The 13,905-nt window shown below is 32.3% G+C and overlaps 1 protein-coding gene across 1 annotated transcript; it reads right to left on the bottom strand.

Annotated features, from left to right (window-relative positions):
* Positions 1–8,663: 8,663 nt before the first annotated feature.
* On the bottom strand, positions 8,664–10,019 carry LOC108986849 (pectinesterase inhibitor 6). The gene has a single exon (XM_018959625.2). The coding sequence runs from the start codon at positions 9,654–9,656 to the stop codon at positions 9,027–9,029; it is 630 nt and encodes a 209-aa protein (XP_018815170.1). The 5' UTR covers positions 9,657–10,019; the 3' UTR covers positions 8,664–9,026.
* Positions 10,020–13,905: the final 3,886 nt, after the last annotated feature.

Genomic DNA, 13,905 nt, shown 5'->3' with positions numbered 1-13,905 from the left:
TTGTGACGATATTAATTATTTATCTTATATGTAGAATAAAATGGTTTTCCTATATGCTGAATCTACATCAGATTAAAATTTCTCAACAAGTGATGTTGAAATGTTTACACAAATTCTATGTCAACGTTCATAATATTTGAGGGGTTTGTGCTGCTTTGTAAAACCTTCAAACTCTTCCTCGTCTTCTAGGTATGCCTCTAACACATCAATAGCTTTAGAGAAAGCAAATTCTAAAATCAAATAATTGACTACAATGTAGCATGTGTTAGAGGCTCAATTGCGTATAAAATAACAAGAATAACAACAAGACGAGTTCAGGAGAGATACAACTCAAAATGCTGATGCTTATGGAACAGTTTAGACCTTCAAGCAACTGATTTACATTATACATACAGATTTTGGGATCTATTTTTGTACGAAGAACGCTAGTATTATTGTTCTATTTATTTAGTTCCTACTTATTAGGCAACTTTTATGAGTATTGAACAAATTGTAATGTATTTTTTTTAAAATATTATGGATGTTTATCTATTTTTTTATTATTGGATAAAATAAAATAGTTACTGTTCGAATGACAAAAAATCATTCAAACAAAATAAGTAAAACTATTCGAATATTGATATAGAATATTCAAATGTAATCGGTATTAAACGTTCGAACAGTACTTGAAACCGTTCAAACGAAATCATCGAACAAGAAAAAAACGTTTTAACGTTATCTCATAATAAATCGTTCGATCGTATCATGGTCCGATCGAACGTTTTACTTAATATGTTCAAACATATTTTTACTGTTCGACCATCAAATTATTTGTTCGAACGTTTTCTCATGCCTATTTGGTTGAACGGACAGTATTGATCGACCACTCACGAAGGATGCGTTCGAACATATTTGGCGTTCGAATGTCAAGTTTTTACTATTCGAATGTGATTCTAGGACAAAATTCAATCATTCCAAAAAAAATATTTTGTTCGAACGCGATTGAACATTTTTGCTCAAGTTCGTCCCAAAAGATATTTTTGGGATGAAATTGATATTTTCGTCCTAAAATATCTTTTGAGACACTGTTATTGGAACGACCTTGGGACAATTTTTTTTAATCCTAAGAAATATTTTGGGATGAAATCACAATATTTTGGGAGGAAAATTTTCATCCCAAAAACCCGCTGTTGTAGTGTGCGCACATATTCTTATGAGTACTGATATAAGACTTGTTATATGATTGATATGAGTCTTATAATAAGTCATATATGTTTACTTCATTTATATTTTAGAAATAATATTTGCAGTCATAGAATATGTAAGCGTCGCACTCTTTTTAAAAAAAAAATGAATAAATATGAGATTCACATGAAAAGAAAAAAATTAATTTTTAAATAATGGACTCTATTCTTTTTCAAAAAGAGTGTGTGATGCTTGTCCTATACATGATTATATCTAATATTACTAGTCTTTATATTTAAAGACTACTCATAATCAATCCACGTCAAGATACATAATTTATAAACTACTTATTAGGAACTTTCGTAGTATCACAAATAATGGTAATTATGGTATCATTAAATTTGCTTTGTTGATTGGCTCAACCGTTCAATCTCTAGGGTCCATGATGATATACATTGTTGAATTGAAACGAGAGGACATAGTCGGAACATGATGAATCGACGAAGTGAGGCCCACACATAAATATACAAAGCAATATCAGCAGGTCGGCCATGATCACTAGGATTCGTTCTTAAGCAACGTTGACGGTATCGCACGTTTTGCCACAACCTGTGCCAGATTCTCATAATTCGCTGCCGCCAGCTCGCCACCATGAGGATGAGGGGAGAGGATACCAGCTCCAGATCAGGACATCCCATACACATACCGCGTAGTACTATACCGTAATAATTAATACTACATTCACATTCCTATTATAAATTAATTAAGTTGGTCTTAATTACGTGATTCTCACATGATTCTCATGCATTCATATATGGTTTATAAATGAGAATAACTTCTAGCATGAGACACCTATAATTTGCATTTTCGGAGACCAATAAACAGGTGACATATGTGTCGTCCCTCACTCTCTCTGCCTCTTGAGCCTCCCCTCCCCCTCTCTCTCTACCTCTCACTCTCTCTGTCAAAGCGATTCGAAAGACAAAATCTTTGCTCCCTCTCAATTTGCTCTCATCGAAGCCACCCCGATGCTCATCGAAATCTCTGCTCCCTCTCATAAGACAAAACCAAGCTCTCACTGCCTCTCATCAAAGCCACCCAGATTCTCTCTACTCTCTCGATTTCCAACCTGGTTAAATCGTACTTCGCTTCCTAAAGTGGTGTTCTTAACTATTGAAAATTGTAAAAAGTGCACATCATTGCCACCATTGGGGAAACTTCCATCACTCGTAGACCTTTAGATTGAGGGATGGCTAGCGTGAAGAGTATTGGTCTTGAAATTTGTGAGGATGGCTCGTCACAACCTTTTAGATTCTTGGAGACTCTGAATTTCAAGAATATGGTGGAATGGAGAACTGGAGTCCTTGTGAAGCATTCTCAAACTTATGTGAGCTCTCTATTAAAAATTGTCCCAAGCTGTTGGGAAATTTAGCAAACCACCTTCCTTCACTTGAAAAGGTTGAGATCGATAGATGTTGGAATTTAGTGATCTTAGTTTCGAGCTTTCCAGATCAATGCAAAAAAAAATTTGAGGGATCATAAGGGTTGGTGTGCGGAAGAGGATCAGTTGATTTTAGCTTGCTCAAATTTGAGCATATTTCAACAATTTCAGAATTTAAGTCTCAAATGAAAGTGTTAATTACAATGGGTGCGCTAGCAAATGTACAAAAATTACAGGTTATTAAATGCAAGGAATTGACGCATTTGTGGTCAAATGCGGTGGGATCATTTCCACATCTCCCATGTCTTCATTTTCTGGAGGTTTCTGGTTGTCCAAAACTAGTTTTGTTGGTTGCTAAAGGCCAGCTGGCTCAAACTCTAAAGGAACTATGTATATATAATTGCGAAAATATTCAGATTTTGGTAGAGGAGGATGACACCAACAGTTATGGCAGTAGCGGAGACAACAACACATCTCTTCTTCAATATTTGAACATTTCCCGTGAGAGATCGAAGGAGAGAAAGGGAAGGAGAGAGAGAGAGAGAGAGAGAGAGAGAGAGAGAGTTGAGCGATTCGTTCGGGAGTTTGATTTCCGTGAGCCATCGAATGAGAGAGAGGAGATTGATTTCGAATGAGAGAGAGAGACTCGATCGGGAAGGAGAAACTCATAGATCCCATGTATGCGTCCCCACTATCACAATTGAGAAAGACATACGTGTCACCTCTCTATTGATCTCCGATAAAATCACATTATAGGTGTCTCTGGCCAGAAGCATTTCTCTTTATAAATATACGAGTAATGCTACATACAATCATGAAATGCGTAAGCGCCGCATAATCGTTTTGAAAAAGAGTAAGATCCACTAATAAAAAATTATTATTATTATTATTTTATAGGTCTCATATTTACTCACCTTTGTTAAAGGGATTACACGGTGCTTGCGCCAATGTTTTGAATACCGTACCGGTCAAGGCACTGAAACGAAATATTTCGGTACCGGTACCGTTTTGGGATAGTCAATATATAAATAAATTATATATAAAAATTATATTCTAAAATAATAGTCTATATATGAATAAATTATATATAAATACATATATAAATTATAAATAGCCTAGTCTAAATTGGGGGTCAAAAAATAAGCTTGTAGTTTAAAAAAATAAAATAAAAAAATTGGAGGCCGAAATATCAACCAGTACAGGCCGAAATTGAGGTCGGTATGGCTGGTATTTAGGCCGATACGAAACGTATATGGTACCTATACTGGCCCAGCAGCCGATACGGCAAATATTGACCATACTAGCTGGTACAGTACGAGATTAAAAATAATGGTTTGCGCACTCCACGATTATAAATATTATTTCTCTAAATATATATGGCATATATTAGCCTCATTCTTGAATCGAAATATGCGTTGACGTTCTTGATTAATTCTGCTAGATCAATCATGTAACGACTCGTAGATAGGATTTTTAGGAAAGTTCTTCAACTAAGTTCTTAGTATTATAGTATATATAACATCTTCGAACAAAAAACACCATTTTGCCAATGCCTTTTAGATCAGATGACATTAGTCTCCAAATAGGAGAAGCAAGTTCGGAACCCCGCTTTTATTAAAAAGAAACATGACCACCATTTTATAGACAAATGGGCTGCTATATATCAATGAAACACGAAACGTATATAAGGTACATGTATGTTCAGTGGTGGACCTACGTTGGTTAAGCTTACCCAAAGATTTTTTAAAATTTAAAACATCTCCTAAATTTTATTCATAATTCTATAAATATAAACAATAACCCCTCAAAAAATTTATAATCTCTATATAGTCTCTAAAATTTCCTAAAATCTCAATATACCTAGAAATAGCTCTCTTCAATTTTTTTCCTGTAGTCCCAAAAATCTATATAATTTCTATATATTATTTATTTTCAAGGATGTGGTTTCACCAAAATTAAATTAGTACTACTAAGTTTAAGAGAAATAATAAACTTATTAATATGGATCTCAAAGTTTTTGTTATACAATATTATGATTATTTATATGGAATACAAAGTGAAAATATAAGAAAAATAATTTAAAGTTGATAATTTATATGAAAAATAGTTGATAGGTTTTATCCTCTAGACTTCATTGAGAAAGAAAAAATTATTTAAGGTTTCAATTATAGCATTATATGTTTAATATGACATAAAAATATCTAGATTTTATATTAATAAACTAACTTACATACTTTAATGAAATATGACCTTCTAAAATATCAATTGATAGTTCCTAAGAAGAAATTAATAAATTCTAAATATTTTATTACAAAAATCATAATGAATGAATATTATTTCATGAAACATTATCGTAAAAAATCTAAAACATATATTAAGTTATGTTTTTAGACTTTTATTTCTACGTGTATGTAGCAATTATTAAGATCTAGTCTTATATATAGTTATGATTTTATGAATATTTAATCTCTTTTTTATTTTACGTAAATGTGTCACATAGTTAAAAAGTAGTTGTCCCCTTAAGAAAACTGATGATTCGGCTAATATTGTGTATGTTAATCGAACTTAAATAAATTTAAATATTAGAGAAAATTAAGAATTGTGAATATTAATATTTTGTGGATATTGTTGAGATGGATTTAATTTTTTAAAATTAAAATGAGCTTAACATTTTAAGTTGAAAAGTTATTGGTATAACCCTCCTTTCTGTAATGCCATCTTCCTATTATTTAATGCATGATCTCTTCTTTGGTTTTGTAGTACTAAATATATCACGGTTCGTCTTTGTATATTGCATTAAATTGCCTTGATCCTCGTGATATGTATCCAAACACCTAGCTATGCACGTTTATCATCCTCAGCTGGTCCTTGAGGTTGCTTGCCTGTCCATTTTCCACCTTTGCTACCTTTGCTTTACAGCACTTTTATAATACATTTTTAAAAATATATATATAAAGAAATTCTCTTAAAAATGCAATCTAATAGATCTTATATTTCATTCTTCATTTTATATTCTGCTACAATAATATGTTAGATGTGGAGGGAACTATTCATCAATGTAAATATTTTAAATTAGTTTTTCTTTCATACTGTTTGATTTTTTTAATTTTTTCAAAAGTCATTTATTTTCAATCTTCTCTCTTATTCTCACACTTCTTTGCTAGGCACCAAAAACAAAAACAAAATCTGAAGTTGAATTAATATCTTCTTTTCATTATATAATCTCTTCTTTTTATTTTTTGAATTAATTTATATTTTAGTTTAGTTTATAAATTTGAATAAATTTAAAATAGAACATAATTGTATGACATTGTATACGAAGAGATATTGCAAATATCAAAAGATTTGAGGATATCATTGATAGTTAGAGAAAATATTTGAAATGAATAAAAAAATTATTAAAAAGTATAATATTTAAATGATATGAAGAAAAAATAGATAAACTGATGTATGATATATTGTAAAAATTAATATGTAAAATAAAAAAAAATGAATTTTACTGATGTATTTGAAAGGATAAGATGAAGAATCTATTGAGAGTGCTCTTAAGGCTCTTTTCGATATTAAAAATATTTTAGAATATATATAAATAATAGTGAAATAGAAATAGTAGTAAATAATTTATAAATAATAAAATAAAATAATCTAAAAATATCTAAAAATAATTGTAATCCCAAACAGATCCTTGGTCACCTCTCCCTTTCTCAGCCTCCACCTTTCCGGCCCGCCTTTGTCTTGCCTCACCGTTGAGAAGGGGTAAGGTTTAATTCGGACCAAACTTTCAGCCACACTAGTGGGCTGATCACAAAGCTCAATTTCCCTGCAATAAGCTACAACTTAACACCGTAGTCTCCTTACTGATGATGCTAATATCGGCTATAAAAATCATTGAGGCTCATGTTGGGGTTTAAGTTCAACGAAATGTCAGCACACATGATTTTCTTAGCTGCCAAACATACCATGATCTTTCACTGTTTTTTTTTGTGACTCCCCAATAATGTTGTTTGTCCTTTGCGTAGAGGCCACTGATTGCGTTGTCAAGATGCATTGATCGGCATGCATGCATTATTTGCTCCGTTTTCACAGCCAAATATTTTTTCCATTTTCCCATTCTTAACTGTTGTTTCAATGCATGATCAGCATTAATTACTAATACAATCCAATTGACCCTATCCTCGTACTTAATTGTCTTGTGATTAAGCGGCATAAAAAATTATTGTATTGACTAGCAGCAGAGCTCTAACATTTATATATATATATATATATAAATATATATCTTCCTATAATTTAAAAGAGGTTATCTATATTACTATTTGTTACTATTCATCAACAGTAATAAATAGCAAAGAGACTGTATTTTTTTGCATATCCCTATTATTGTTTATCAACAGTAATGAATAGTAAAGAGGTTTTTTTTTCTTGTCATCCGTGTGAATACCAGTGTGCGACGTAATACCACAATCATGCGTGGAGAATGAGAGAGAGGGAGAAAGGAAAAGTGGAGAAAAATATTAGTTTTTGGATTTTAAATTCTAACTCTTCATCTTTAATCTTCAGATTTAATCTAATGGTAGAAATTTAAATATTAATTTAAACTAACATAAAATAGATAATTAAAATATAAATATTCTATCATACACTTAAAATTAACTTCAATTTATAAAATATTAATTTTTCATCATTAAATAAAAGATAAAATTTTACTAAACATTTTTAAGAGAATAATATTATAGCATACACTAAAAATCAACTTTAATTTATAAAATACTAATTTTTCATCATTAAATAAATGATAAAATTTTACTGTACATTTTTAAAAGAAAAAACTATCTAATTAATTTGAATTTTTAATATAATTTAAATTTTATAATAAATTATGAACATAAATAAATAATAATTTTATTCTTATACATTAGATTATTTTAATATTTGAAGTTACACTTTATTTTTTTTCTTCATTTTACACGTTTATCACTGTTAGTATATATATATATATATATATATTTATTGAACCGTCCAAATTTAACCACAAACGTCAAGACCTATTAATTCATTATTGGCTGCAAAAGTCCATGAAATTTGACCTAGAATACCTGATCTTCAAAATGCTAATAAAAGACATGCCGACAATCAAATCCATTGTTTCTACACATCTGGAATGAACAAATAGTTCATATCTAAATCCCTTCTGGTTTGAAATCAGTAGTAGTAGTACTATACCTTTTTTATCTTACAACGTACAATAAATTTTGCTGATTGACACAAGTTTGGGACACTATAGTACACTGTATGTAATCATAGAAAGACTAGCAATACTATAAAATTTTAGGTGGATAAATATTATTAATAATCTTTTTAATTATCTTCGTTTTATTATTCTTGATGATATATTATCAGATATTGAAAAACTATTTGTTATTATTATGCTCGGTAATAATATAAGGCCATACTAGTAGATATATATTATAGTACTTTTATTTCTTTTTAGGTTTCGTTTGTATGTTGAGTTGAGTTCAATTCTTTATAAATAATAGTGAGTTGAATAGTAAAAAAAATTATGTGAGTTCTATCTAAAATGAATTTAAAAAATATTTAAATATTAAGATGAATTTAGATATATTTATTAAAATTTATAAAATTGGTAGACTATGACTGGTGCTTGTTTCCATCGTGTCAATCTGCAGTGATATTTTGAAAAAAAAAAAGGACTTGTGCTGACAGGAAGAAAGAAATGAGAAAGAGATGATGCTTGTCAGCAGATAGAGAGATAGAGTTGACAGCAGAGAGAAAGTTACGGAAAAAAAAAAAAAAAAGAAACCAAAGCATAGTACTCTTTAATTCATGTCCAGATCTGAGAAACAGAAGACTACATGAGAAGATGCTTTTAGAACTAAGAAGCCAAAGCATGGTACAATACAGATGAACGGTACAATGACTGGTACAGTGAGAAAAAAATGTTGATACAAGTAGGTGGCGGCCTGTATTGGGAGAAACCGAGGTGTTTAAGAATTATGTCATTACTAAACCAGCCACCGCACAAAAGTACTATTTCCTTGTATGATTTTGCCCATGCCATTGCCGACACTGATCAGTTTCCAAAACACTACCTAGCTACTACATATTCATGATATGTCAGAAACTAGATCACCTTATGATCAATGTATATTATAAATAAGGAAAGTTTAAATCTCACATTAAAATAATTTGGATCGTCACATCCAGAACTATATTTTATATATATATAGAGAGAGAAAGAGACAGAGACAGAGAGTATTATACAAAGCGAAGATAGAGATAGATGTGCGCTCACAGCTAAACCAACAAAACATCAAGAAATTTTGGCTTTGGATACCTTATTTTAGTATGTTTAGTACTAATTAGTCATACCAAACCCACAATATAGACTGGTTTTACACTGTTATCAATGACCAATTAATCCCTTCTTGAGATTGGCAGATCGATTTGGGATGCCAAAACCTGTGGTGGCAAGTTTGTTAACAAGAGCCAGGGCATTACTAGTTATATGAGTAGCATTAAAAACCCGATTTCGAAGTAACTTAACCTGCTTTCCCTTTTGGCCTTCAAAACCATCCAAGCAAGTATCTTCATCGGTGAGCGCTGCACTAATCCATGTGTTGAGATCACTCATTTGCACATCGAATATATATGGTCTTTTACTTAGCCTTCTTAGAACATAGAGTGATTTGTGAAGCTCGTCAATGGCGTCCTGAAAACATTCGATGCAATCTGAAAGGGCGACTCGGTTCCTTCCTCGCATAGCCAGATGTTTCTTCAAACTTGTCAGGTACTGCGCAGTGCTCTTGACCTCGGCTAAGGTCACCGACAGCCCCGCCCGTGCCCACTTACTTGGGCTGCTCTTACAAGTGCGTGAAAACGATGCTAGTGTGTGAAGACAGAGGTCCTGATACCTTGTCACACTGCAGGCATCATCAACATAGTTGTCTTCCTTTCCATAAGCTATTTGCCCGAAATTTGTCAGCCATGCTAGAAATATGTACGTGACGTGAAATGTTATATGAACGGATGCCATTCTCAGTCCAGAGAAATATGAATTCAGAAAGGGAAGCAATTGAAGCAGAAATTAGTACTAGTGAATCATGAATAGCTAATTAGTACTGATTCTGTTACAAAAAGCATGCACCCATGCATGTAAGAAATAGGAGATCATCGAAGATGAATAAGCTGGAAGAGTCATACTTTTCAATGTGGGTGAGAGAGCTTTTTGCAGGTGTTTGATAATTTCGGCAAGAAACAGGTGATTGTAATAAAGAAAGGGGATAGGAAGTGGTGATGATAAAGAACGTGTGAATGACAGGTGAGTTGCTCCTTTACATCGGATAAGGGGATGTATTTTAATTTGGGCACTTACCCCTTCTTCCACAAAGACACATTAATGGATCGAACAGGTTGCATCTGAGATCCTGTAGAACATTGTACCAAACGCAAACAAGTCATTAATTATAAGCAATTTAACGATAGCGACTATTGAAGGCGATTGCGCCGTGTAATTTCGAAGAACCTTGGATTCATCATGTGTATGTCCTTTATTAAGTTGTAGGTAGTGACCATGGACAGATCAGAGTCATATGTGGTCCATGCCTAATTAGACTGTTATTGAAATAGAATAGCTAGTTAACATGATAAGATGCCAAACCGGAAGGGTAGTTTTGAGAAAAGAGAAAATATTGGTCCGCCTAGATTTTGATATTTTCAGTTATATCTACTGATCATGTATTTTTAAATGAATGTCTATTTAACTTATAAACATTTAAAATTACCTCGAATATATGTTATATCAACGGTGTCTAGAGTACACTATCTATATTAGTTAAATAATAAGACTTGATTATTATATTATGATTAAATATGAAAATTTTAAAATAAATAGTATAATACTTTAGCTTGCCAAATTTAAACCTTGATCTAACAACCAACATTCCTTTTACTCCATTACTTGTTGATCATGATGTCGAAGAGATTAGACAAAAACATAATCACGAGTCTAATGCATCAAAGCCATATCAAGTAGATATTCACTCAGTCCCTCTCCTACGCTTCTTCTATTTCTATAATTCATTCCATTCTTTTCTCTCAAAGCTTTCAAGTACTTGGGATTTCAAATTTGATTATGGCCATTCTTATGTTACTATGTTAAGAATTTTTGATTACAGGATCCTCCATTTTCAGTGATTTTGAAGAAAATATGCTCCCAGACTCTGTCTTGTGAATCGCATGAAAATGCATAACATAAATCGTGTACAACAACTACTAGTTGTTTAAGGAACCTGGCCTGTAATTGAGGTCACTTTTATCTTGAGAAATTTGCAGAGTCTGCTAGAAAGAGTTACTAAAATGGCAGAGAATAAAATCATGCTCATGATTTTCTATAATTTCTCAGTAGCCAAACAGAAATTAAAAGGCAACAAAATTAAAGTAAAAAAAGTTGTGTCTAACTTCAGAGAGAGCTACAAATTTCTTTAAGCAAAGAGGTAGAGTTTTATGGCCACAGAGTCTGGTTGAGGGGTCAATACAAAAAATGTGATGATCAGCTGTATGCAAGCCTAATGACTACTTTGCTGAAATCCATACTTGTAGCTCCTCATTCGTGGGTGTAAAAATAGGTATAACACCTTACCGGCTGCTAGCGTCTCTCAAGTCTTAAATGTATAAAAAAATAGATCTCATCGTGAAAAAGTGTGAGAAATTTTAAAAAATAATATATAAATAAATAAATTATATTTATCATTCTCTACATCATATATCAACATATAATTTATCATTTTTATCATTCTATTTAAACATATACATATAGATGCGTAAATATGTGTACTTAAAAAAAATGAAAAAAAAAATGACAAATCACATGTTAATATATAATGTAGAGATGATAAAAAACATTTTTTTCTCAGTATGATTCAATTTTTTACAAAACACTTGCACACGACTTATATATTTAGGACTTGCATACAGTCCCAGCATTACTGTTAAAATTTTTCAAGTATTGCCTTCGACAACTCAATTCACGTCATTTCTTTCCAAGTTTGGTAATACTTCATAAGAGTACGTACTACAACAAGTCGCATTTCATCAGTCTTAACGTAGTGATTTGTGTTTTTTCAAATGAGAAATGATACGTTCAATCGAAGAATACTTAAGAGTCGTACAATTTTTTTGGAAAAAGTGAGTCAATATAGAATCTACATAAAATAATAATAATAATAATAATAATATATTCTATATTTTTTCAAAATGATTGTATGGTATTTACACACTTAACAATTATATGTAGCATTACTCTTAAATAGGACATTTGCTAGCGCATAACAATGGCATAGTAGTCGTGAGGCGAGATGTATTACTCGAACATCACGAATTTGAAATTTTACATTTACATTTTTGGGGTTCTTGGAAGAATTTTTCTTTAAATTATTCGAAATGTGCTTAAAAAGAATTTCTTGACGAGGCATGTACCAGTCTTGACTTTGTCCTCAATACTGACGTCAATAAAAAAAAGTTAATTAAGGCACTTGCTCCATGATTTGCTTAGAAATTCCTTAACTTTATTTCTATTTTGCTAATTACATGGAAAGTGACTCCATGTAAGACTTATCGATTGTATCCACGAGCGTCACATGATTTTCTTTTATTCAGTACTCTTATTAATTGTATACGCCATAGTGTCACAAGAAAGTGCATAACTCTAATAAAGGGAAGGACTGGATCTTGGCAGGATTCTATGATAATCTTGAGGCTGCTAGAAGGACTGAAAGTTGGCTCTTGCTCAAAGCTATTAAACCTAGGGTAGAGGTTGTTGGTTGTGTGTGGGGGACTTCAATGGGATTGTGAACTATAGTGAGAAGGTTAGAGAAGTGTTAAGACCCGATAAGCAGATTTAGGAGTTCAGATTGACAATGGAGGAGTGTGGTTTAAGTGATTTGGGATTTATGGGCAACAAGTTTACTTGGTGCAATAATAGGAATGGTAAAACATTCACTGAATGTAGACTAGACAGAGCTTTTAGAAACTCTCAATGGCATGATACTTACTCAAACATTGTTGTCTCTATCCTTCCAGCTCAAAGCTCAGATCATAGACCACTTATCATCTCTATGGATAACAATCAAGAGTGTATACAGTAGAAGAGATAAACCTTTCAGATATGAAGTATGTCGGGCACAAAGAGAAGATTGTCATCAGATAATTGAGAGTGAATGGAACAAACCCAAGTTGGCAGACAATAAAATCAAGTGCATGTCAAAAAGGCTGAACAGATGTCAAGGAAAGCTGATGTTATGGAGCAAACATATTTATGGCAGTAAAAAGAAAGCAATCAGCTCCAAACTTAGCCAGATTTCAAAAATTCAGCAGCAGAATAAAGGAGACTTAAATAAAAAGAGAAAAGCTCTGCAAAAGGATGTGAATAAATTACTAGATGAGGAGATCCTTAAATGGAAACAAATAGCAAAACAAAGGTGGTTGAAGGAAGGAGACAAAATTAATAAATTTTTTTACCAATGTGCTAGCTAGAGAAGGAAGGTAAACACTATCAAAAGCATTATAAATGATTATTGGAGTGAGGCAGTCACACCTGAAAATATCAATAACCAATTCTAAAAAAAATTTCAAGAGCTTTTCACCTTATCTGGGCCAAAAGGAGTGAAAGAATGTTTGGTTGCTGTGGAACCCAAAGTCGATGCAGAGATGAATAGAGAACTTCTCAAACCTTTCACTGCACAGGAAGTGGAAGAGGCAATATTTCAGACGAATACTCTTAGCTCTCCTGGCGCAGATGGCTTCCCAGCAACATTTTATCAACAGCACTAGAGCACAATAGGCAAAGAGGTTAGCGATATTGTTTTATATGTTTTAAACTCAATTGGCTTGGTGAATGTGAAGAAATTAATGGGCCTAACTCATCTCATAAAACCTGTTCAACAAGAGAGGATTGTTCATTGCTCATAAACATGTCTAAGACCTTGTCCACAGCCAATGTGAGATTATTCCTCAACACCCTTCTCACGTGCAGGCCAGTATTTTTTTATGGTCCTTGTGACGGGGTAAGTAGTGTGGGCCCCCATTCATCATGTGTCAGGCTTTGATACCATGAAGAAATTAATGGGCCTAACTCATCTCATAAAACCGGTTCAACAAGAGAGAATTGTTCATTGCTCATAAACATGTCTAAGACCTTGTCCACAGCTAATGTGAGATTATTCCTCAACAGAATGAAGTTAATGATACTTTTATTGCTCTTGTTCCAAAGAAAAGTCTCATTTCAA

The sequence above is a fragment of the Juglans regia genome, chromosome 11, assembly GCF_001411555.2.
Source record: "Juglans regia cultivar Chandler chromosome 11, Walnut 2.0, whole genome shotgun sequence".
Lineage (NCBI taxonomy): Eukaryota > Viridiplantae > Streptophyta > Magnoliopsida > Fagales > Juglandaceae > Juglans > Juglans regia.
This window is presented reverse-complemented; position numbering and strand designations above follow the sequence as displayed.